Source organism: Ips typographus, linkage group LG12, assembly GCF_016097725.1.
Source record: "Ips typographus isolate SLU linkage group LG12, UJ_Ityp_2.0, whole genome shotgun sequence".
Taxonomy (NCBI): domain Eukaryota; kingdom Metazoa; phylum Arthropoda; class Insecta; order Coleoptera; family Curculionidae; genus Ips; species Ips typographus.
Window position 1 is genome coordinate 6,977,039 of NC_138433.1, and position 27,143 is coordinate 7,004,181.

General features: G+C 35.6%; 3 protein-coding genes and 1 long non-coding RNA gene across 4 annotated transcripts; 1 reads left to right on the forward strand and 3 right to left on the reverse strand.

Moving 5' to 3' along the window:
- Positions 1-2,242: 2,242 nt before the first annotated feature.
- Positions 2,243-3,562, reverse strand: LOC145736205 (uncharacterized). Its single transcript, XM_081990507.1, has 5 exons — positions 3,555-3,562; positions 3,319-3,497; positions 3,093-3,232; positions 2,746-3,032; positions 2,243-2,698 (listed from the first exon to the last, which is right to left on the reverse strand). Exons 1-5 carry the CDS (start codon positions 3,560-3,562, stop codon positions 2,569-2,571), a joined length of 744 nt encoding a protein of 247 aa, XP_081846633.1. The 3' UTR covers positions 2,243-2,568.
- Positions 3,563-4,382: 820 nt separating this feature from the next.
- LOC145736758 (uncharacterized) lies at positions 4,383-14,234 on the forward strand. The gene is made up of 3 exons (XR_014180098.1): positions 4,383-13,274; positions 13,334-13,484; positions 13,538-14,234. It is a non-coding gene; the product is annotated as an uncharacterized LOC145736758 (long non-coding RNA).
- A 6,116-nt stretch (positions 14,235-20,350) lies between these two features.
- Positions 20,351-20,692, reverse strand: LOC145736206 (uncharacterized). Its single transcript, XM_081990509.1, has one exon. It carries the CDS (start codon positions 20,690-20,692, stop codon positions 20,351-20,353), a length of 342 nt encoding a protein of 113 aa, XP_081846635.1.
- A 4,911-nt stretch (positions 20,693-25,603) lies between these two features.
- LOC145736207 (uncharacterized) lies at positions 25,604-25,945 on the reverse strand. Its single transcript, XM_081990510.1, has one exon. It carries the CDS (start codon positions 25,943-25,945, stop codon positions 25,604-25,606), a length of 342 nt encoding a protein of 113 aa, XP_081846636.1.
- Between the last annotated feature and the right edge of the window lie 1,198 nt (positions 25,946-27,143).

Below are 27,143 nucleotides of genomic sequence, written 5' to 3' on the forward strand. Positions count from 1 at the left end.
ATAGAAAACTACCTTTCTTGTATTGTCGATATTTTGCAATTAATTTACTGCATTATCAGGGCTGACAAGATTTTTTTTAATCAAATACTAACATAAAAAGCGTAGTTATAATAAAATATGATAACTAATAGCCCAACTATTTGAATACAAAAGAACTTCTCAAAGCGCAGGAAAACATCTAAATTACAACATATTTTATACAATAAGGGTTTAAACAGGAAGTAGTTAATTTGTAATATGTTTTTTTTTTAAATCCTAACCAAACCCTGGTAAAGATTTATATTTTAAATTTGGTCGCAGTTAATTTGCGCTAATTTCTTCAGTGAATGAATATAGATATTGGTCCATTTAAAACAAGGCAAGCAAGAAGTGTCATTTTCACACATCCAAAAATTAATAGTAATATTTATTTATTTAGCCAAAGCTACATACATAATTCCATCACGTACAAAAACCCTATTCCTATTAACAATAATTACAATATTGTTATTGGATTAGGTTTAAATTAAATCAAATTAAAATTACAAAAACGGTTATTCATCTTTTTCAGCGCAGAAATCTCGTCCTGCTTTGAGCCAGGTGAGGTTATTTCATTAAAAATGTTCGGTTTGATTCAGTACTATTTTTTCAATTATACTTTAAATCATATAAAGTTTTATGCAAACTGGCCATACTTCACTTCTACATCAAATTTGATCAATCGTTTTTAAACCCCAGGTCTGGTTGTGACATGTTCTCCTATAAGCAAAAACATAATTAATATTTCTTAAGAAATAGGTACAACGGGTTACTTACGTACAACGAATTGGGAATCTCTAATAATCAAAAGGTAAAACAAATTTAGTACCTGAGTCATACATGTAGTAAATTCTTGTTCTACTTGACTGATGGATAATCAGCGGCGGGCTCAGACTGTCGTCGCCCAGCTTCAGAAACTACATTATCAGGAAAATGTTTTCCAGATGGTATAAGGTATTGAGGAACAATACTGTATATCAGTCTCATAAATTTTGTGTTTTCTACTATGCAATATGGTTGATTATCTAAACATATATTCATATATCGTTTCTGCAATCTTATAATGAACTCTTTTGGAACGCTGATCATCGATGCCGATGATTTTTGTACTTTGTAGAAACCGGCTCAAGGTTGACTGTTGAGTACGACCAACCAATTTTTCCTCTCTACGAGCTGTAACCGCATCAAGAAAACATACGTTTAAAATACGTTAAAGAAAAATTTAAAAACTTTCTCAGGATGGATGAACAAGTTTTTACAATGCTTCTTAAAAAAATTCACCACAGGATTACTAAAAATTCTTTTTTGAGAGAAACAATATCTCCAAAAGAAAAACTTATTATTACGTTACGATACCTGGCAACAGGAGAGAGTTTTCGTAGTTTGATGTACAATTATAGGATTTCAGAAAGCACAATTTCTTTATTTATTCCTATTGTGTGCAAATCAATATATGAGGAATTAAAAAGTGAATATTTGAAGGTAACTTTTGATATGTGTATCAAACAACCCAGTATTGTTGTTTGTGTTACCATTACATTACAGGTTCCCTCAACTGCAGCAGAATGGTTAGACATTGCACAAGACTTTGAAAACATGTGGCAAACTCCTAATGTAATAGGTGCTTTAGATGGTAAACATATAATAATCAAAGCACCTACAGATCAAGGATCTGCTTATTTTAATTATAAGAAGCAGCATAGCATTGTTTTGTTGGCACTGGTAGATGCCAAATATAACTTCATCTACATAAATGTTGGGATGAATGGAAGGTTGTCAGATGGTGGAATCTTTCGTGAAAGTGACCTTTTCAAAGCCATTCAGCAAAATACCTTAGGACCAGAAGATAAACCACTGCCAGGCAGATCAAAGTTGGTGCCACATGTTATTGTAGCTGATGCTGCATTTTCATTATCTATGAATATTCTTAAGCCATATCCATTTAGAAACATGACTCAAGAGCAGAGAGTGTATAATTATAGAGTGAGCCGTGCAAGAAGAGTAGTGGAAAATGCCTTTGGAATTTTGGCAAATCGTTTCCGAGTGTTACTTAACACAATTCCTTTAGTACCTGAAAAAGCAACACTTATTACTCAGTGCTGCTGTGTGCTTCACATTTTTTTAAGAGCAAATAATTCTCGGTACTTAGGAACCAATTTGGAGCTAGAAATTGATAAAAGATATCGATTTGTTTATGGTTTAAGCAAACAAAACTATGGTCGACCAAAGAATGAAGCACTTCAAGTCAGAGAGGAATTTAAAGAATATTTTAATACTTGTGGTAGAGTTCCATGGCAGGATAACATAATTTAAATAACCCCATTAATTTCTAAAATGTTGTTTATTTAATATAAAACCTAGAATCTTTTTATCTTAGTTTATTTGCTTTTGCTGATTACCAGAAGCCTGCAGTTTCATTATAATAATTAAAAGCTGGAGGTCAAGATGTAAAATACAGTTATATTTTTGTATTTTTAAAATTACAGGATAAAATGAAAACAAACAACCTTACATTATATGTAAACACAGGAAAAAAAAAAGAAATTAAAATTAAATATCCATGTCACGGTTTTGAACCCTCTGTTTCTTTTTACCGTCATATACAGCATTAAAAATTGTTCGCTTGACATCATCGAGTATCTCTTCGTCGGTTATATGCTGCATCTCTTCAGCAATAGTCCTATAGTTGTCAAAAGTAACCGTTTACTGTAATGATTTACAACATACCTTGCAAAGGAGCCATGTTTTAATGATTCTTCAGCAACTGTATCCTTCAATGTGGTTGCAGCTGAGTTAAGCAAGCTAGTTATCGCTTGAAGTCTTTCAGGCGTAGGTCCTGCTGCTGCTGCACTAGCACCACGCTTTCTCTTGAAAATATGGGCTGCTGTATCAAGGGAAGATGAAGGCCTTGAAGTTGTGGGTACAGAGGTGGGCGAAAATAAAGGCTCATCTATCCCAACCCCAGCATCTGCCAATTCTTCAATTGTTCCCTCAAATATAGTTTCTGGTTCTCCCTTATAATAAAATTAAACAACAATATATTATGTACTAATAAAATTTACTATATTACCCACCTGCTGTTCAGGATGTAATGCTCCTGACTCTTGAGATGCTAAATTGCTTTGCCCAGGATTTACAATGTTCCCCAGTTGCAGAAAATTTAGCAATTCAAAACACCACCACTTTGGTACATATATCCCATCTGTTCCTACACCTGACACTTCACTTTTTTTATTTTATTGAGTTCCGCATAATATTGGGTTCTCAGTCTTTTAATCTTGGTTTTAACTTCTGAAATACTCAAATTGGCGAGCATTTTAGAGTTTAGTTCTTCAGTTATTTTATGGGATGCACTTTCTCTGGAGATTTTATTTTGGTAACTGGCATCTGAAGTGATGTAAAGGCATCCATGTTGCTCATACAGTTCAATTAGTGTTTGCACTGCAGAACGTGGCCAGTCATAACTTGCATCTTTTTTGCTGAAATGTTTTTTATTAGTAGAGTAATTATACCTTATACAAAACACACTAGATTACCTGCACATTTTAGCTTTTTGAATATCAAACCACAAACCGAATAATAAAAACTGCAAAAAAAATTCTAAACAACGACAGGGACTGACTGACAACACAATGAGCTTTTCACCCTTCACTTCACCCCTCCCCAACAGTTCTTTGTCACGAAGAGAAACAACCTAAGGATCTAAAAGTTACTGTTACTATAAAAATCACCAAACTTGCCGGCAAGTCGAAAGAAAAATCGAGCATGACCGATCTCTCGGCAAGCGCAAGAAACTTGCCGAAATTGATCAGCTGTGTCAGTACTGCGCATGCGTTGGCAAGTTTCTTTCCGCTGCTGCAAGAAACTTGCTAAGTGTAAAACGGCCTTTAAAAATGTTCGGTTTGATTCAGTACTATTTTTTCAATTATACTTTAAATCATATAAAGTTTTATGCAAACTGGCCATACTTCACTTCTACATCAAATTTGATCAATCGTTTTTAAACCCCAGGTCTGGTTGTGACATGTTCTCCTATAAGCAAAAACATAATTAATATTTCTGAAGAAATAGGTACAACGGGTTACTTACGTACAACGAATTGGGAATCTCTAATAATCAAAAGGTAAAACAAATTTAGTACCTGAGTCATACATGTAGTAAATTCTTGTTCTACTTGACTGATGGATAATCAGCGGCGGGCTCAGACTGTCGTCGCCCAGCTTCAGAAACTACATTATCAGGAAAATTCTTTCTAGATGGTATATGGTATTGAGGAACAATACTGTATATCAGTCTCATAAATTTTGTGTTTTCTACTATGCAATATGGTTGATTATCTAAACATATATTCATATACAGGGTGGACCATAAGTAATGGGACATAGAGCTACAGCATATTCTTGACATCAAAATAATACGATTTAGCTAAATTGTCCTATGCCGGAAGTTAATATTAAGAAAGATACAGGGTGTGAAAGTTAAATTATAATTTTTGATTTTTTATCATTTCTTCACGGTCTATTGATATAAAGCACTGAAAATTTATTTAGGGGGGTTTTGCCAGGCGGAAAATAGGATGCTTTTATCTATTTTGTAGTGGCCGATAGGGGGCGCTACCGGCAACCATTTCAGCTGCTTAAAAAGACTCAAACTTTTATTTACGCAACTGAACCGGCTATGCAACTTTAAAATATGATTTTAATGGGGTTTCTAATTAAAAAAGGTATACATGTTCTGAGTCCTAAAAGTTGACCGTTTTCGAGATATTTAATATTTTAATAATGCATACATGTCCATATGCTAATAGATTAAAAAGTTAAGGGTGAAAGAAAATTTATGTAATTCGTACAAAACATAAAAAAACTAATTGGGAGACCTTTTAGATAAATCATCACACAACAAAAAGACCGAAAATAATAAATAATAGATCGCATTCGTATTCTCAGTTTTTTATCTGAATGATGAAACAATTTAAACCACTAGAAATTAAAGAATTAGAAATGAAAAATGTTTCTTTTAGACAACAGGTGTTCTACATAGGCAAAATAAAAACTTACTTTGATAAAAAAAAATAATTTACTAATTTGAAAGTTGCTCTTTGCAATACCAAAATGTTAAATATCTCGAAAACGGTCGACATTTAAGACCCAGAACAAGTATACCTTTTTTACGTAGAATACCTATTAGAATCATATTTTGAAGTAGTATCGCTGGTCCAGTTGAAAAAAAAATTTTTAAAACAGCTGAAATGGTTGCCGGAAGCGCCCCCTATCGGCCACTACAAAATAGATAAAAGCATCCTATTTTCCGCCTGGCAAAACCCCCCTATATAAATTTTCAGTGCTTTATATCAAAAGACCGTGAACATATGATAAAAAATCAAAAATTAAAATTTAACTTTCACACCCTGTATCTTTCTTAATATTATACTTTCGGCATAGGACAATTTAGCTAAATCGTATTATTTTGATGTCAAGAATATGCTGTAGCTCTATGTCCCATTACTTATGGTCCACCCTGTATATCGTTTCTGCAATCTTATAATGAACTCTTTTGGAACGCTGATCATCGATGCCGATGATTTTTGTACTTTGTAGAAACCGGCTCAAGGTTGACTGTTGAGTACGACCAACCAATTTTTCCTCTCTATGAGCTGTAACCGCACCAAGAAAACATACATTTTAATCTGTTTTTAATTTTCATTATGATTGCTATTTGCTACTAAATTATCATTATACACCGAATTATTATAAGAATTTTGTCTCCTACCGTAAAGTGGTTTACTAAAAGTATTTCTGCCTTAAAAAGCTCTATAGGATCCATGTATCCCTTTCCTGTATCCATCGCTTTCTTGATAAAATTCTCGGTTACGTTTACTGTAATGTCTCACTTTTCTGTCTCTTTGCAATTCCCATGGCTGTATTTGAGTACTAGTACCTCTCCCATTTCCCAGATTCTTCCTGTAGCAGCCGTCTCAGCTCTGTGTCACGCATACCCTTCCTAGCTATTGGTCTCCTGTATGAAACCAGCACCACAACAATATCTTGTTCCCTAGTCCCACTTTGGCATTGCGCCCGGTGCCTCCTTGCCCTACCTGCGTACCACTGCATTCTTAAGCCTTTTTGCCATTGTAATAGTTATATGCTTTTGTCGTGTTCCTAGCCTTCACGAAGAATGGGTACCAGACTTCTGGTCGTGTGGTCCGATTTACTTTTTCCCGCATCCGTGCAAGCCGAGCATTTAATTTCTCGTCTTTGGCAGTCCTTGGCTTTAAGTCTGCCCGTACACCTATAACATTTGGCCTCCTCGCCGCATTGCATGGCTTTGTGCTCCATCTTACTACATTTGTAGTATATGGGTATGTCTAGGTATTCCTACACACGCACCGACAATAACCCCACCTTAGCCCTTCCCGATCTTACCAAATGCTTGAACAATGTCGGGTTTAGTTTTACCACTGCATTATCTTTTCGTTTGTTCCTTTGCGGCTTCCTGACTACTATTCTCTGTATTGCGTTGTCCGATCTTAGTTCATTTCACAAATCCGCTGCAATAGCCCCTTTAGATAGGTCTTTTACCTCCTCGTCACCCGAGGTCTCGCTTTCAACACCTATCCGCCGAAACATGGGCCAATTATTGCCAGCTGCCCGCCATTGCCACTTATCGCTCTCATACCCTTCTAACAGCTTCAGGCTGTTCGGCGTTCATACACACCACCATCGCTCGTTTACTTCGGGTCTCCCTTTTAGTCAGCAGCCCACGTATGTCCTTTTTCTTCAGGACCTCGCTGACTTTTGTCAGGCTGTTCTCGAAGGCAGTCTGTTTCGTGACCTCATATTTACTTTTGGTTGCCGGCAGCGTCTGTCATTCGTCTTTCGTTGCAGACTTGTTGGGCCTCGTTCAAGTCTACTTTTTTGCTTTATGTAGTATCTTTTAGCTTTTGCTGTATCTTTTGGCTTTACGTCCTCAGTCGTGACATCCCTACTTTTTTCCAATTCGGACGTCCCCGATAACTCGCTCATTCCGTGCCCTGATTCCCAGTGTCTGGACGCCTCTCCCTTGCCCTGCATCATAGCCTGCTCCTTGAGCTCAGCCAATATTCGCTGTCTGCTGTGCGAGCTGCGGCCCCCAGTGTTCTAAAAATGGCACAGGGGCAGTTTGTATATGTAGATTTGGTACTGTTAAATAATGTTTGTTTTAACGCTGACTAAGAATATTTACACTATTTACAGATATGTACTTGACATTCAATCAAACAACACAAGAGAGGATAGCCTTTATTATCGTTTTCTAGCTGCCATTTTCGTTTCGTTCACTCGGAGGTTGTTAATGATGGTTGGTTGTTATGGATGTCTAACTGAATAGAAGCAACATTGAGTTTTACAGAGACATTTATTAGCACAAACACCATAATCTTTAAGAGCTATTCTCTACCATGCCGTCCAACTCACTAAGTCATCCTTACTTTAACTTCTCAACCGTAGCTACGTGGTTGCCAAGAATCTCTCTAACACAACAAATAGAACAGGTATTCTATATCGGTAAAATATTTTATCTGGGGACAGCTGTATAAATGCAGATGCACGGTACGTATGTCCCCATTATAATGAGGCAATACTCTTAGCTCTATCAACAATTTAATTTGATTCATTTACAGAATATTTCGGAAATGTGAATAATGCATAACAATGGCCGAATCCAAGCGAACGTAGTTAATGTACACTGCTTTGGAAAGGACGGGTTTTAGGGGACAGCAACCAAAACTATCCAATGAATTGTATTCCCTTCTAGTTACCGAATCCAATTTAATTTCAAAAATATAAATGAGTAATGTATCCCAATGCTCAACTTCCAACCCTAAAGTTTTTAAAGCCCTTAAGTCCTCCTTATTACATCAACAAATTTCCTCAAATAAAAATAAAGTCGTACGTAGACTTTATTTATATTTGGAAAATTGTACAGTGACAATATGACTGACAGCTATTAATTTCCGATTTTCAAAACGTTCTTTTGATAAGCTCCCTGCTTATTTGTAATTTGAAGTCGACACTTCCAATGAATGAATAACATCAGCTGTGCTACCCTTAAGACATCCTCTTAAATAATAAAATTTCGCAATGTCCGATAAAGCAGGATTAGAATCTATAAGTGTGTGAAACGTGTCATAAAAACTCAACCAATGCTTATACGAACCATAAAAGGTAAGGAACACCCTACCTCGTTAAATCCCAATTTTCAGCTTTTCTCTTGCCTTGCCTACTACCCTGTACTTGCCCGACCTTGCAGTAATTTGTGCAGCACCCTTTTGCTGCTCCCGATCTGTCAATGCCTTTGACGTAGACCGCCCCTTCTGTACCCGAACCAAATAGCTAATGACTCCTCCTGACTCTTCCTACTTAGAGCTGAACCGAATTTCCAAGTATGGACTCTTCAATATATCCGCATCGCTAGGACCTAAATGGTTTGTGGTGCGCCTTGTACAGGTTCTCTTGTTCGCTCGTTAGAAAGCCTTGTTTCAATGCACCCTGCCTTGATTATCTTTAGCTAATGAGACAACTGGGTACGAACCAAAATTATATTTCTTTTCAATTACTGTGATGTGACAACCAACGACAATTTCAAAAATTAACAATACTTTTACCTCTACACCTCAAAACCTGAACACCATATTTTCTATATAGTTCAGGTGTATGATCATGCACGTCATGCATGCATTTTTTGCAACAGCGGCGGGTGATTATGAATCGATGTTAACGTGTTTTACACATTGCAATTCTCGAATATTTTATATGTTAAGTTAAATAAATCTATTTTTTAAAATAAATGATTTTCCGTTTGTGACAGTATCGAGACGACGTTTTCTAGCGGTGGTGGATTTAGAAAGTTGAAAATTATTTCCACCATTTTCTTGTGCCCACACCGACGCCCTACTATGTATAGTCTCCGAGAAATAGCCGTGTGCACGGCTTATTGGAACATCATGTACAGTGAGCAAGACTCTGAAATAAATTTAAAATGTCAAGGAATATTTTTTCACTCTTCTATAATTTCACACCATTTGCCCAGCCTCAGGGGCTGATGTGGTTCATTTGCCTTTTTGGCCTCAGATTAAATTGCTTATGTTACAGGTAAGTTGGTTTTAGCAGGTGGTATGGCATCAAGAGAGTAGATTAAATAAGCATTAACAAAAGGCTAATTAAAGAGAAAAGTAAGATACATTATGTAATTTTTTGACGCCATCTACCATTAAACAGATGGCTAGTTTTCCATAATTTACCATGCTACCAGTTACAGGTTGGATTCTTTGTTGTACTCAAAACATTTACTTTTCTACTACATTGTTGAGTCTTACTTCGAATTTTGCCATATCTACTACACACTACAGTCAGAAAAACATGTATAACCAAAAAGTTGTTTAATAAATCGGTCATATGCAGTTTACAATGCGTGGACTCATTGTGCTCTCTCCCAAAAATTAAATATTACGATAAGCCGTTTTTTTTTTTGATTTTCTGCGTTTAAAGCTGCCTTTCCCGCTACGCTTTTTTCTGCAGCGCTTCCTTTTGTCCTTTTTCGCATGCTTCAGACCTATTTATAAAATTTCGCACGTAGTTGATCTGTTATTTTACGCTTAAACTGCAACTTTGTTAAGACCGCGTCAAAAAACGTTTTTAAAAAAGGTCTTACCAGTATATAGCTCCTTCGATGACAATCTTCGTTTGAGGCCATCCGCAGTATTTGCTCCAAAAAATTAAAATGATTTAAAAAAGGGTTTTTCATTATAATTCCAGGTCTGCATCTACTTCTACGCTTTTTGGACCTACTTGAGGATCGACGTCTAGAACCGCAGCGTTGGCGTCTTATTGAAGTCCTTTCAAACAATAATAACAAATAAATATGAATTTTCAATAGGTTAAATAACCGTCGACTTCATCTTGACCGTGATCTACTCTACTGCTGTAGTGGTATGTAGATAAAGTGCTTTATTGTCCAAGATGTTACCAATGTTCAGTCTTATTGCCCAACTGTTAAAAACAATGAAATAATATAAAAGGCAGTAATAAACGATACAAGTAAAATTAGAACTATCGAATTGTACAAAATTAAGAAATATGATTCAATTAAACACGCACAAAATAAATAAAATACAGAAACGAGTCAAGCATAAGCACGCATTTAAAATGTTTCAACCTACTACATAATCAAGTACTATACCTAAATGCAAAATTAAAAAAAATTGTATTGAATATTTAAAAATATAGTAGGCAAGCTAAAAAAAAATCATCAACTTTGTAAAGAGCTGTGTGTTGCGTGTATTCGATCGGGTTGCAGAAATGCATTTCTATTTTTGTGGATCAACCATGCTGTCTCCAAAATATAAATTGCCGGTAAAGTAATTAGACAGTAGACCATACTTGACAAAGATAGGCCCGCAAGAAGCCTTTGGAAGAGCACCACCAAGCCTCTAACGGCTGGCTCTCTTCTGAAGTACGAAACACGTGGACACGCCCACCAGAAAGGGAGAGCATATCTCAAGTTAGCCTTCACAAGTGCGAAATAATCACTAAGTGTCATCTCATAGCTAAGCTCCAGAAGAGTGGCACGCACAGTAAAACAGCCAGAGGCCAACCTCCCACATATTAACATGTTGATGAAACTTAATAGCCAAATAGCCCTCCAACAATTCCCCAACACGATGTGCCCGCCCGAAACACATGAGATGGGTTTTTGACATATTAAGCGAAATACGATTTGCCCCATGGCGGCATGACGATGTAAAGATTAAACGCGCCATATTTTTTCATCTGATAATTATTCAGTGTTTCAATCACATTGTATTTGATTTAAAAAAAAAGTGACTTTCACAGGAAAATTTTTCTTCATTTACGTAAATTTGAGACTCCAAAAAAACATTTATATAAAAGCGTCATTTTATTGGTTTCACGTTTTAAGTGTGGAGTAATATACATATTGATTCAAATTGAAAGTGATCAGGCAAAACAGTTTTTCACTTCACTGCAGACAGAAACAATAAAGAAATTACTAAGAAACTACTTTTCTGAAGTCCAGATTTGTTTGGTTACAAAATACATATCATTTGAAACATTTGGGTACGATTCAAAGTTAGCTATTTGACGATCTCTGGCATCTTTTTGTGGCAAAATGTACTATAGTCAAGTACAACTGCAGATCCGTTTTCTACTCATTTCTGAATAAAGTGAGCTTAGTATTTATATTCCTTATACTTTCATGCTGAAGTCGAAGTTTAAAAAAATCATAAAAATTATCTTCAAAATACTCATAAACAGTAGTTCCCATGTTTTTCATTGTATTTATTATTAATATTCCTAAAAGTTTTCTATTTTGGATAAAAATGTTTTGTGTTTGAATGTAATATCTAAAAAAATTTCTGTGCTTTTGGACATTTCAACTTAGATGCGCTCAATAACCTACCATATGTTTTTCTTTGCTGCAAAAGCTCAACACAGCAGAACACATTTCATCAAGTCTCCCAAGTTGAAAAGGAATATTCTTTTAAACTTTCACCCAACGAGACGTATTCTCTTATGAATATGCTGGCTCGTTTGAAACAGTGGGCCTCAAAACCGTTGATTTTAGGCATATGAGAAGGAAGTACTCCATGTCGTCCTAATCTGCCTATAGAAGTCATATATGGAAATCTGGTCATGGGAAAAGTCTGACTGGCAAAGGGGCAATCCACGCCGTCTGTTTATCCGCTTCCTTTGAGGCCATCCGCAGTATTTACTCCGAAAAATCAGAGTTTAAATTGGTTTATCCATTTTAAATTCACACATTTATTAGTCTGTTTATCCGCTAAGGTAAATTTTTAGAAATCTATATTTTGCTAATGCTGGTGAGAAGCATAGAGCTCCATTGTCTCCGTACACCTTGATTACTTCATCTTCCACCATATGCAGATTTGTCATTGTTCTTATAATCACATCTATGTACCTAAAAATTCACAATTTCATTATAGTTGTTGGATTTAGAAAGAGTACTAGCAGTACGTGCAATTCTAGTCCATACGTTAAGAAAAAGCGAAAGAAACGGGAGGTTGGGGTATTTTCCAATTTTTCATTATTAGCAGCCAAGAAGCTAGTTAGTCTGCGTGAATGTTTTTTTGATTTTTTTTGCTTCTTTGTACACGCTTTTCATCTCTTATGATGTCATCCATAGTCCTGTCCAGCAATTCACCAACATTGTGTTTGAGGATATCCAGCAATAGTTTCATGCGCATTTTCGGCATAAATATAATATCTACAATATTTCCATCTGTAAATATATAACCTTTGGTTATTCTAATATGTATTTGCATAGATCATTTATTGCCCGATCTATGAAGCTTGTGTATGCGATTCCCATCTTTACCTTATTAGTTTATCTTTATAGTGATTTTTTTTTTTCTAAATTAACGCATTATTTTACTTTTTTCCTCTCAATATACTAGTATATTATTTATTAACGGATATGTTACGCGTTTAGTGGAGTAGCCTTTAGGCTAGATTGCGCAAGAGTTATACCCAATTTCTTAAAAAAAATGTCACATGTAATTATTTATGAATAAAGGCCTTTTATTATCATTATTATTATTATTATTATTACTATTATTAAATGTTATGACAGCAAATTCACTATGAAGGACCTTAATAATTGTGGGCGTACATGTACCAGGAGCGAAAATATGTTCTAATCGTCTATATTCTACATGTTGAGTTTCTGAGCTTAAGAAAAGTCACGTCTGACTTTCATGATTCCATTCGACGCTTAAAAATAGCCACGTGAGTTTTGTAACTGAATTTAATAATTGAAAAGGCCCCCGTTAGTAGGCCCCCGTTTAATCGTAAAAATGCTAACGTAACCTTAAGGATGCTATCTTGACATTGACAGCTCATTTTTTCAATTAAATTTGACTTACTGTTTTCTTTCCATTTAGATGCTTGTGGTTTTTAAGTCAGCACCGATCCTAAAGCGCACCTAAAAAATTCGACACGCTATGACGCAACTTTACGTCCTCAAATTGTAAAAGATGCAAACCAAATATTTGGAGAGACAGTGGCAACATGAAAACCATAAGTGCCATATATCAAAAAGTTTGCCATCGCCTTAACGACGACTGGGCTCACGGCAACGGTATGTAAAATCAGGTTTACAGATTGTTGTGAAAATAAAACATTTAAGCAGATATTGTCACGTTAAGGGGTAGTTGAGGGAGAAGAACACACAGGTTTCCACAGGTAACCCACTTTTATTAGATTATAGTGCCTTAGTGACTAGACAGTAATCTTACCCCCAGATTGCCAAGATGGCGGGGAGCGATGATGTGATCCGGCCTTAGGCAGGAGGAACACGGGGGGCGACGCTTTAACGGGGATGAATGAGCCCTAGACTTAGGTCCGAGGGCATTCACCGAGCCGGTAAAGACGTGAAGAACCTAACAAAGGGAGGTAAGTAGGTGAGGCAACTTATGCTGCTCGCCCACACTATTTTTTTTTGCTAGGGCTGATCTAGGGTGTGGCACTTGGTCACCTACTACTCCACGTTGCGTTACACAATAGGCGTACCCAGACTAACCCAGAGATCAGTCAGTGACCTCCCTCTGGGGAAGACCCCAGAGTTCGGTATACCCACATCATGACCCCAATTCGCCAATCTTGCTTACACAGACATTGTACTGGGGGAGACCGGGGCAACTTAGGGTAACGGCACCTAGTGTAATCTTTATGTTACAATATTGACGCAAGAGCATGGGACTAGATTAGTTTAACAATCGACGTTTTACATAAGTGCACGGTAGTTTTATTACTCCAATTTATAAAGTCACATAATTACATACTGCTTGATTTATTATTTCAGTAATATATTTAAATAAATTAGCCTGTGCATCGCAAGTTTTACTATATATGCATTATTCACTTCAAAGACTATAAATCTTATTTTACAAGATAGTGAATTTAAACCTGTTGACAACAGTGTGTTAGGAAGCGCCCCTGAGTTGTCAGATAACCTCAAAGGCCACTACGGCTTGTGGCTTGAACAAGAAATATTTGGACCACCGATTGACTGGGACAAGTTGCTCTTAACACCTTAAAAGGATGAAACTCCTAAGCCTGAAGATGACGACAACAATTAAAACATGTTTAGTTTTGAAGAGTGAAGTAGTCCATTTTCACAAAGTGGAGTTGAAGTAAACTGGGTTTGTTGAATAACACAAAGTCGTCTCCACAGTAAATATATTTGGTCTTTTAAACCATACAATGCCCTACATGTTTCGAGCGCAGAAGCAGCTCATCTTCAGGGGCTATAAGAACAATTGTTAAAAGGTGTTACATTACTATATTCAGAAAGAAGCATACCTTGTTAAGTGGACTCATCAGCTAGCAGTCATTCTATACAAGAGAACAGCAAACCTACGGTTACAGCAATTCAAAAACGTACAGTTTTTCCAGATAAAACATTGCAAGAAACCGTCATAAGAGCAGAGAAACCCAAATTTATGTAAAAATATAGTTTAAAAGTTAAATAATCTGTAAAAGATAAAACTATTAGGAAGTAATCAGTTTCGAACGACTGTCGTTAGTCGAACACGAAAAGTTCTTTGAATTTTAGTGACTCCTAGTAAAATGAAGGGAATAATGAATATTTTACGGTTTTCAATGGTGGAACTACAAAGGTTCCCTAAGTCTTATTGGCTCCTATTGAAATGAAGAAAATACTTGTTTGGAACGGCTCTCATTGATCAAATAAAAAACGTTTTACTGACTCGTAGTAAAATTAAGGAAATAATAAATATTTGACGGTTTTCAATGGTGGAACTATGAATTCCTTGAATCTTATCGGCTTCTAGTGAAATAATCAGTTTGAAACGGCTCTCATTGGTCGAACAAGAAAGGTTTCTTTAATTTTATTGACTCCTAGTAAAATGAAGGAAATAATGAATATTTTACGGCTTTCGATGTTTCAAACTACAAAGGTTCCTTGAATCTTATTATCTCCTAGTAAAATGAAGGAAATAATCAGTTTGGAATCGCTCTCATTGGCCTAGCAAGAAAGGTTCCCTGAATCTTATTGGCTCCTAGTAAAATGAAGAAAATAAAGAATATTTTACGGTTTTCAATGGTGGGACTACTAAGGTTTCTTGAATATTATTGGTTCCTAGTACAATGAAAAAATCAGTATGGAACGGCTGTCATTGGTCGATCAATAAAGGTTCCTTGAATTTTATTGACTCCCAGTAAAATTCAGAAAACAATGAATATTTTTTTGCTTTCAATGATAGAACTACAAAGATTCCTTGAATCTTATTGGCTTCTAGTACAATGAAGAAAATAATCAGTTTAAAACGGCTTTCATTGGTCGAACTAAGAAGGTTCCTTAAGTTTATGGACTCCTAGTAAAGTGAGGAAAATAATCAGATAGGAACGGTTCTCATTTATCGAACTAGAAAGGTTCCTTAAGTTTATGGGCTTCTAGTAAAATGAAGAAAATAATCAGTTTGAATCGGCTCTCATTGGTCGAACTAAAAACGTTCCTTAAGTTTATGGGCTCCTAGTAAAATAAAGAACATAATCAATTTGGAATGGCTTTTATTGGTCGAACTAGAAAGGTTTCATGAATTTTAATGACTCTTAGTTAAATGAAGAAAACATGTACCTTTTTGGGTCGTAGTGAAATGAAGGAAATAATCAGATTGGAACGGCTCTCATTGGTCGAAGAAAAAAGGTTTTATTGATTCCTAGTATAATTAAGGAAATAATGAATATTTTACTGCTTTCAATGGTAGAACTTCAAAGGTTTCCTGAATCTTATTGGCTCCTAGTAAAATGCAGGAAACAATGAATATTTTACGGCTTTCAATGGCTTCGAGTACAATAGGGGTAGGCTGAGATGGTTCAGACTTTGGCTTTCGACCACGCTTTTTTGAAGCGGGTTTAATAAAACGGCCGTCCTGGGAGGCATAGTCCGATTCGGACTCCTACGAGCTCCCAGGATTCATCCCTATTTTGAAGGAACCCTGTAGTTTTAATTTAAAACTACAAAGTGTTGCTAAATTCTTTCTTCAATCCTCTCGTTGCCCAGCTAATTTGTATGATAAAGTATAGTTTATATAATGCTTAAAAGACCCTGTAAATATAAAATTTTTATTGAAAGAAGTACATGAAATACATGAGCGCTTGGACTAAAACAAAAGCGTACATCGCTTATTTCTATTTCGTCCGACTGATAATCCGAATAATGACAAACTTTAGCCTTAAGCTTAGTAAGGCAAAGTAAAACTAAGAGTGTTTCAGAAAAAGAAACACAGGGTGTTTCAGAAAAACGTAGGTATACTTCGTGCAAGTAGTTGATGCAATATACTAGTTGCACACTACTTGCACGAAGTATACCTACGTTTTTCTAAAACACCCTGTGTTCCTCACCGTGCACACTTGGCCTTACCCGCTAAAGTAAACCTAAGACAAACAATAATTGCAACATGCAAATTTGTGGTAATGCAACAATCACATTTTTTTTTAATATGCCAGAAATTATTTAAGTTAATCATTTAATACTTGCATTTGCATACTAATAACATATTTTTATTTTTATAGAAATCAATGAAGGAACAGCATTTGATAGAGGACATTTGTTCCAATTTTTGTTAAAACAAAAATCCAAAAGGATTTGAAGTTAATTAGAAACGATTTCTGTTTCTGTATTTTTTGAAACATGCAAATACGTTCTACTTTCCATAAAATGAAAATAGAAGTAATTAAAATTCACCTTTTTGCGTTTCTGCTCTTCTCATAATATGCCTGGTTTTCTGTAAAAATTTAATTTCTATCAGGAGCACAGATGTAGACCCATAATCACATCAACATCTAGATGGACATTTCCATTGTTGTAAAAAAAAACTCTCAGCTAGTGATTTGACAATTTATTTAGAAAATATCTACAGAATGTACAAATAAAAGCTGGTTTACATTTTTATTCTCAAAGAATAGGCAGGCTATCGACCAATTGGTCTTTCTGCCCCCCCGTGTTACGATTACATAAAGAACAAAAATTAACAGTAATATTTACAAAAAAAATCAAAATTTAATTTAAAGTTTAAGTTGTTCCAATAGGGTGCAGGAGGGAAAGGAAAATCGGAAATGTCTCGTTTGTCTTCTTATACAAAGAGGGTCAAGTATAGTCCAGTTGTTAGGGTTGTTCAGCTCAAGCATAGATAACTTTACGCTAGCAGCCCTACCTTGAGTTAAAGCACCAGCCTGCCTCTGACCATCGTTAGGCTGATAGGGACCTTCATTTGGATTAGCTGAGTTTGAAATATCATACATCAACTCTTTTGCCGAGGAGATGACTCGATAATATTTACTTTCAAATGAAGGTTGTTCAGTTTGAGCATATTCAACCGCATCAATGCCTTCTAGCTGAAATTGCACATCATTGTATTCTGAAAGTAGATTTCTCTCTAAATCTTTCAGACGAGTATCTAGTTCCATTAATTTTGACTTACTTGGACCAACGTCAAGAATGTCTACCAAAAAAGATTCAAAACGCGACAATCTTGAAAATAACATATCCCTTTTTCGACTTAAAGCTACCTCCAAATTATCTATGTCTGAAGCCATAGCTTTACTAGAATCCTGCTTCTTTTTTGACATAGTGAAGCAAAATTAAAATGTGATACACTTAAAACGAAGATAAGGTTGATCTTTGTAAACAAGTACTAAATAAATGCGGTAATTTATTTTATAGCAAATAAGAAACTACTAAAATTAATGTAAAAGCTTAACCCTTAATTCTAGTTAAAGCAAAAATGCTTTAAATGTAGACCTAATATTAACCTAATAGTCTAGTAAGTATTTTATTTAATTGAAAAGTACGTAAATGCAAAACCCGTAAAAACGCGAACGCGGACCGAACTAGCAGTACGATTATGTACCGACCCGACAAAATTACGCTCGATCTGACCCAACCCTGAGCAGACCCGGTGATTTCTTGATTTGCTGATAAATTCGGGGCCAAGTCACCCGACCAGAAACGCCCGTCACACAATATGCTAATGTAGAATGTAGTAGGTAATTGCAACGACGAAAACGGCTCGATGTATTGCAAATTTGACATGCAATTTGATTCGTGCACAACGACTTACGTGAAGGTGTTTTCTTGCTGAATCTTGAATTCGTACTCGGACCAATTCTCAAGTAGGTACTTACTTGAGTTTTGAAAGCACTGGAACTGGATTAACTAATGATTCGGCTCGATTGGACCAAAAATATGATTAAAGAAATGAACCCTCGTGATTGTCATAGCTTAACAATCTTCGGCCTTTGCGACTTGTTATAGCTTGTAGTAGTGGACTGTATTTCAAATAATGCACTAAGATTTCAATGTAACAAATCTATTGTGGTGAAAAGTTAAAGTAAATGAAATTAGCAGGGGGGCGAACTAATAATGCACAAAAGATAACGTTATTCGCAAAGGCCTGCTTCTAACCGAATCTACTACGTCTTATTTCGTGCGTGGCAACACACCGTTCCAATCCCCTCTCTCCGACACCGCGACCGGCGGTGTCTCCGTCAAGGTTCTTTTCCTGGTCTTGGTAGTTTTACTCGCGCGACTGATTTTAATGTTTTTTTTTCAATTATAGTCTACTCAGAAGCCTCTCCAGATGAGGAGCGCACGATGTATCCTTTACATTGCGCAAAATTGTTGGGCTGAAGTCCAATCCGACGCGGAACAACTTTACTGCAGCAGAGTCAATACACTTCTGTTATTTCGTTGAAGCACGTTCAATGCCTTTACGCTCTTACTTAATCTCGAAATGGAGTAATACCTTATATTTTGTTTATTTAGCGTAATATTTATTACTTATGTTTTGCAGCAATAGCACAGCACACGTGGCAATGCGCAAACTTGCCATTTTCCTAGCCGATTCCATAGATTTTATTGTCATTCTTTCTGTTATGTATACTATTGTCAAAGTAATACGCATTGTAATGAAGAACAATGAAAGCAAATATGCCCTGGACATTTTTTCGTTTACTTTTGAAATTGATGAGTTGCCATATTGGGCCCTAAAGTGTTCATTGTTACACAGAAATAATTGTTTAGGATACGCTCTTGAGGACGAACACTTAATAAAAAAATATATTTACCTATTTTGGAGAAAAAAAAAAGACTAAACACTAAACCTTTACTTAAATTAATTATAAGGGCTACATTGCCCCTGGCTCATGGCGACCCCAGAAAAGTAACCACAGCCCTTGAACTGAAAAAACCATCCCACACAAGCAGTTTGGACAAAATGGACAATGAAGATGAAGAATTCAAAAATGTTAAAACTACCATGATAAGCTGTAAACAGCGACGAGAAATGAACCGTTGATATTCTATTTCAAAAGCTATAGGTGGCGCTGATAATAAGACAACGCGAACGCATGACAGATGAACAAGTCTTGTTATCATCTGTCAAAAACGTCACCGTAGCGGTATAAGAACGGAAACCAAAAGTAAAAGTAAAGAAGCAACTTAAGTTAATTAATTAATAATAATCTTAAAAGTTTTAAGCAGAATTCAAATAAAATCAAAATTATATCAATTATATAATTAGGAAGCTTACTTTATACATGCGAGACCATTTATACATGATGCCGTACACTATGGGATACAACAAGACAACTGATATACCCCAGGTCTCTGAATTAATGGGGTGGGATCGTTGAAATTACATAGGAAATTCCTGGAATTGTGTTGGACTTTAAAACAGATATTATTGTGTCATTTAAAAATGTTTTTTATTTGTAATGAAACAGTGAAACCAAAAAAGGGTATGGGAAAAATGTTAGTTTCTTTATTTTGGTCAGGTACAATTAAATTTGTGTTAATGTATTTGTTAAAGTGATTGTAATACATTCTATTTATTAAAAAGGTTGGAAAGTTAATATTGAAAGCTATTGTTTTTATCTATGGAAGTTCGGTGTTAATGCTATGTTGAAACAAGATTAAATTTTCTGGTTAAAAGGATGATTGGAGTTGTAGGGTATTAAAAACTCAGTGCTGGTTGGTTTGTGGTAGATTGAAAATTCTATGGGGTCAACTGATCTGTAAAGGAGAATGTCAAGAAAAGGTAAAATATTTGATAGCCCAATGGTAAACGATCAAACCATGCAAATTATTGATGTAGTTAAAGAAATCTTGCAGTTCAACCGTAGTGCCATTGAAAATACAAATTATGTCATCCACATATCTTTTTTAGAAAATTACCTTGTCAAAATAATCTTCTTCTTCTTCTTCTTCTTTTTTGAGATCTGACGATCTGTTATCTTCAAGGTTGCCTCTGTATCAGCTCTTGGCAGGTGGATTGCCAGCTGTCTTTCCATCTTTTTGGTGGTCTTCCTGGTATTCTTTTGCCTACTGGTTTTCCTTCGAGGGCTATGCGAGGTAATCTGCTCACCTCCATGCGCTTCACATGCGCGTACCATTGCCTTTTCCTCTGTCTCCCCCATCTAATTACGTCCTGTACTCCGCATTGCTGTCTCACGTCCGTGTTTCTAATTCGGTCCCTTCTGGTCTTTCCGAGTATAGTTCTTAAGCTTCTCATTTCTGCCACCCTGAGCATGCTTTTAGTTTTAGTTGTTTCCTCGCGAACTTCTATGCCATATGTCATTATTGGTCGAACACATGTTTTATATATTTTTATTTTACTGTCTTTGCGCATGTATTGGTTCGACCAGACTATTTGCCTTAAACATCCTGATATAGCCGTCGCCTTGTTCACTTGACTTCTCAAGTCTTTTACCGGATCGTGGTGGCCTGAGAGTTCTATTCCAAGATATTTAAATTGTGAGACTTGTTCAATAATATCATTTCCTACAAGCAGTTTGCATCTTAGCGGATCTTTTGCAAATGTTAAACTTTTGGTTTTTTCTGTAGAGATGTTCATGTTTAACTCTCGGCTGACTTGATAGAATTTATGCAATTGTCATACATTTACATATTTTACAATTTGGGAAAATCCATTAATGTAAACCTCAGATAATATTTTCTCCCCATAAAAAGATTGCTTTGACAAATCAAAATTAAAGTCACCCATTATGATGTTAGTTCCGCCAAAATAACTAACATCATCAAGAAACTCGGCAAAGAAATCAACAAACTGTGCATTTCTACACTGAGGTGGGTGATATAAAACTGTACAAAGATACTTTGCTCCAGACATTACAAATTCCACAGACAACAACCAGACATAATTCTCGACACATTGGACTCTTTTAACCTTATATTTAATATCAGTTCTAATTAAGACCAGTACTCCCCCAGTTCTCCTGTTGTCAGTAACACACTGCTCCAGACAGTACCCATCCACACCCAATTCAACGTGCTCAACGTCTTCTGACACGTGAGTCTCAGATAAAAATACTAACTGTGGCTTCCAGTCATTTAACAATACCACTATACCATCCTTAATATTTAGATACCCTTGACTTGAAATATATAATACTTTGCAGAAATTTATTTTTTCTGATTTTTTCTATGCGTTTGTATGTTTCGCAATTAACATTATCCCAAACAGTGTGGTTCACATTTAAATTCATTTTGTATTTTTCATTTGACAATACAAAATTTATACATTTAACACAGTTTGATACACACTCCTGCGCATTATGGTTTCCAGTACATTTGCCACATATTATTTTGTCTTGACAATCTTTTTGAAAATGACCATATTTGTTGCATTTATAGCACCTAATAATACTGTAGTCATTATATACAAAACATCTATTCCAACGAAGTTGAATTACTTCAACCTTATTTTAACCGAATAAGCGGAACGATATTGCTCAAAAGAAACGTAGTGTATTATTGACTAGCGCCCCCATCTATTCTTTTAAAGCAAGTTTAATTTTTACTTTTATTTTTCACATTAGGTTTTTATGGAGCAAATGGAGTCGTTTTATTTACCACCCAGCAACATATAGCAACATGGCAACATCTATCGGTAGACAAGCATCAGTGTGTAGTAATGAAGCTACTAGATCAATTATAGTCTACTCAGAAGCCTCTCCGGATGAGGAGCGCACGATGTATCCTTTACATTGCGCAAAACTGTTGGGCTGAAGTCCAATCCGACGCGGAACAACTTTACAGCAGCAGAGTCAATACACTTCTGTTATTTCGTTTAAGCACGTTCAATGCCTTTACGCTCTTACTTAATCTCGAAATGGAGTAATACCTTATATTTTGTTTATTTAGCGTAATATTTATTACTTATGTATTGCAGCAATAGCACAGCACACGTGGCAATGCGCAAACTTGCCGTTTTCCTAGCCGATTCCATAGATTTAATTGGCATTCTTTCTGTTATGTATACTATTGTCAAAGTAATACGCATTGTAATGAAGAACAATGAAAGCAAATATGCCCTGGACATTTTTTCGTTTACTTTTGAAATTGGTGAGTTGTCATATTGGGCCCTAAAGTGTTCATTGTTACACAGAAATAATTGTTTAGGATACGCTCTTGAGGACGAACACTTAGTCATTAAATTAAGGTCGATGGTGACAAAGTTTTTCAGTGGAGCCGCCCCTTATTTCCCAATGAAAAAAGTCCTTCTGCTCTTGGGGAAACTCATACTTATATCGTTAGGCGGCATGACAAAGCTAAATGTAGTTTTTTACTGATTTAATTCTGTCTAAACAATGTATTTTGTAGTGATAAGAAATAAAACCGGAAAAACACCGGAGTGCGAATTTACCGCCCCAAAAAAAAAGACACTATGGAAATCGCAAGAACAAAGATTTATTGTTCTTCACCTCCTACTAGTGATTCAGATTTGCTGGAAGCTCAGAATCAAAAGAGAAAAACTAGACCGATTAGACGAGTATGTAAATCTATATTTTTATTTATTTTGGGATTTTTTTTGACTTCCATACACCTAATAAACCATAAAGTTTAAGAACAATTTAAAAAAATAAATCTGTAGTTAATATTTTTTTTGTATAATAATAATAAATATATAATTGTATAAAAAAAAATATTTACCTATTTTGGAGAAAAAAAAGACTAAACACTAAACCTATACTTAAATTAATTATAAAGGGCTACATTGCCCCTGGCTCATGGCGACCCCAGAAAAGTAACCACAGCCCTTGAACTGAAAAAACCATTCCACACATTTTTTTTGTATAAAAAAATATATTTACATATTTCGGAGAAAAAAAAAACTAAACACTAAACCTATACTTAAATTAATTATAAGGGCTACATTGCCCCTGGCTCATGGCGACCCCAGAAAAGTAACCACAGCCCTTGAACTGAAAAAATCATTCCACACAGGCAGTTTGGACAAAATGGACAATGAAGATTAGGAATTCAAAAATGTTAAAACTACCATGATAAGCTGTAAACAGTGACGAGAAATGAACCGTTGAATTCGTACTCGGACCAATTCTCAAGTAGGTACTTACTTGAGTTTTGAAAGCACTGGAACTGGATTAACTAATGATTCGGCTCGATTGGACCAAAAATATGATTAAAGAAATGAACCCTCGTGATTGTCATAGCTTAACAATCTTCGGCCTTTGCGACTTGTTATAGCTTGTAGTAGTGGACTGTATTTCAAATAATGCACTAAGATTTCAATGTAACAAATCTATTGTGGTGAAAAGTTAAAGTAAATGAAATTAGCAGGGGGGCGAACTAATAATGCACAAAAGATAACGTTATTCGCAAACGCCTGCTTCTAACCGAATCTACTACGTCTTATTTCGTGCGTGGCAACACACCGTTCCAATCCCCTCTCTCCGACACCGCGACCGGCGGTCTCTCCGTCAAGGTTCTTTTCCTGGTCTTGGTAGTTTTACTCGCGCGACTGATTTTAATGTTTTTTTTTCAATTATAGTCTACTCAGAAGCCTCTCCAGATGAGGAGCGCACGATGTATCCTTTACATTGCGCAAAATTGTTGGGCTGAAGTCCAATCCGACGCGGAACAACTTTACTGCAGCAGAGTCAATACACTTCTGTTATTTCGTTGAAGCACGTTCAATGCCTTTACGCTCTTACTTAATCTCGAAATGGAGTAATACCTTATATTTTGTTTATTTAGCGTAATATTTATTACTTATGTTTTGCAGCAATAGCACAGCACACGTGGCAATGCGCAAACTTGCCATTTTCCTAGCCGATTCCATAGATTTTATTGTCATTCTTTCTGTTATGTATACTATTGTCAAAGTAATACGCATTGTAATGAAGAACAATGAAAGCAAATATGCCCTGGACATTTTTTCGTTTACTTTTGAAATTGATGAGTTGCCATATTGGGCCCTAAAGTGTTCATTGTTACACAGAAATAATTGTTTAGGATACGCTCTTGAGGACGAACACTTAATAAAAAAATATATTTACCTATTTTGGAGAAAAAAAAAAGACTAAACACTAAACCTTTACTTAAATTAATTATAAGGGCTACATTGCCCCTGGCTCATGGCGACCCCAGAAAAGTAACCACAGCCCTTGAACTGAAAAAACCATCCCACACAAGCAGTTTGGACAAAATGGACAATGAAGATGAAGAATTCAAAAATGTTAAAACTACCATGATAAGCTGTAAACAGCGACGAGAAATGAACCGTTGATATTCTATTTCAAAAGCTATAGGTGGCGCTGATAATAAGACAACGCGAACGCATGACAGATGAACAAGTCTTGTTATCATCTGTCAAAAACGTCACCGTAGCGGTATAAGAACGGAAACCAAAAGTAAAAGTAAAGAAGCAACTTAAGTTAATTAATTAATAATAATCTTAAAAGTTTTAAGCAGAATTCAAATAAAATCAAAATTATATCAATTATATAATTAGGAAGCTTACTTTATACATGCGAGACCATTTATACATGATGCCGTACACTATGGGATACAACAAGACAACTGATATACCCCAGGTCTCTGAATTAATGGGGTGGGATCGTTGAAATTACATAGGAAATTCCTGGAATTGTGTTGGACTTTAAAACAGATATTATTGTGTCATTTAAAAATGTTTTTTATTTGTAATGAAACAGTGAAACCAAAAAAGGGTATGGGAAAAATGTTAGTTTCTTTATTTTGGTCAGGTACAATTAAATTTGTGTTAATGTATTTGTTAAAGTGATTGTAATACATTCTATTTATTAAAAAGGTTGGAAAGTTAATATTGAAAGCTATTGTTTTTATCTATGGAAGTTCGGTGTTAATGCTATGTTGAAACAAGATTAAATTTTCTGGTTAAAAGGATGATTGGAGTTGTAGGGTATTAAAAACTCAGTGCTGGTTGGTTTGTGGTAGATTGAAAATTCTATGGGGTCAACTGATCTGTAAAGGAGAATGTCAAGAAAAGGTAAAATATTTGATAGCCCAATGCTAAACGATCAAACCATGCAAATTATTGATGTAGTTAAAGAAATCTTGCAGTTCAACCGTAGTGCCATTGAAAATACAAATTATGTCATCCACATATCTTTTTTAGAAAATTACCTTGTCAAAATAATCTTCTTCTTCTTCTTCTTCTTTTTTGAGATCTGACGATCTGTTATCTTCAAGGTTGCCTCTGTATCAGCTCTTGGCAGGTGGATTGCCAGCTGTCTTTCCATCTTTTTGGTGGTCTTCCTGGTATTCTTTTGCCTACTGGTTTTCCTTCGAGGGCTATGCGAGGTAATCTGCTCACCTCCATGCGCTTCACATGCGCGTACCATTGCCTTTTCCTCTGTCTCCCCCATCTAATTACGTCCTGTACTCCGCATTGCTGTCTCACGTCCGTGTTTCTAATTCGGTCCCTTCTGGTCTTTCCGAGTATAGTTCTTAAGCTTCTCATTTCTGCCACCCTGAGCATGCTTTTAGTTTTAGTTGTTTCCTCGCGAACTTCTATGCCATATGTCATTATTGGTCGAACACATGTTTTATATATTTTTATTTTACTGTCTTTGCGCATGTATTGGTTCGACCAGACTATTTGCCTTAAACATCCTGATATAGCCGTCGCCTTGTTCACTTGACTTCTCAAGTCTTTTACCGGATCGTGGTGGCCTGAGAGTTCTATTCCAAGATATTTAAATTGTGAGACTTGTTCAATAATATCATTTCCTACAAGCAGTTTGCATCTTAGCGGATCTTTTGCAAATGTTAAACTTTTGGTTTTTTCTGTAGAGATGTTCATGTTTAACTCTCGGCTGACTTGATAGAATTTATGCAATTGTCATACATTTACATATTTTACAATTTGGGAAAATCCATTAATGTAAACCTCAGATAATATTTTCTCCCCATAAAAAGATTGCTTTGACAAATCAAAATTAAAGTCACCCATTATGATGTTAGTTCCGCCAAAATAACTAACATCATCAAGAAACTCGGCAAAGAAATCAACAAACTGTGCATTTCTACACTGAGGTGGGTGATATAAAACTGTACAAAGATACTTTGCTCCAGACATTACAAATTCCACAGACAACAACCAGACATAATTCTCGACACATTGGACTCTTTTAACCTTATATTTAATATCAGTTCTAATTAAGACCAGTACTCCCCCAGTTCTCCTGTTGTCAGTAACACACTGCTCCAGACAGTACCCATCCACACCCAATTCAACGTGCTCAACGTCTTCTGACACGTGAGTCTCAGATAAAAATACTAACTGTGGCTTCCAGTCATTTAACAATACCACTATACCATCCTTAATATTTAGATACCCTTGACTTGAAATATATAATACTTTCATTTTTAACCAAATTAGAAATTGCTACTGCAGAAATTTATTTTTTCTGATTTTTTCTATGCGTTTGTATGTTTCGCAATTAACATTATCCCAAACAGTGTGGTTCACATTTAAATTCATTTTGTATTTTTCATTTGACAATACAAAATTTATACATTTAACACAGTTTGATACACACTCCTGCGCATTATGGTTTCCAGTACATTTGCCACATATTATTTTGTCTTGACAATCTTTTTGAAAATGACCATATTTGTTGCATTTATAGCACCTAATAATACTGTAGTCATTATATACAAAACATCTATTCCAACGAAGTTGAATTACTTCAACCTTATTTTAACCGAATAAGCGGAACGAT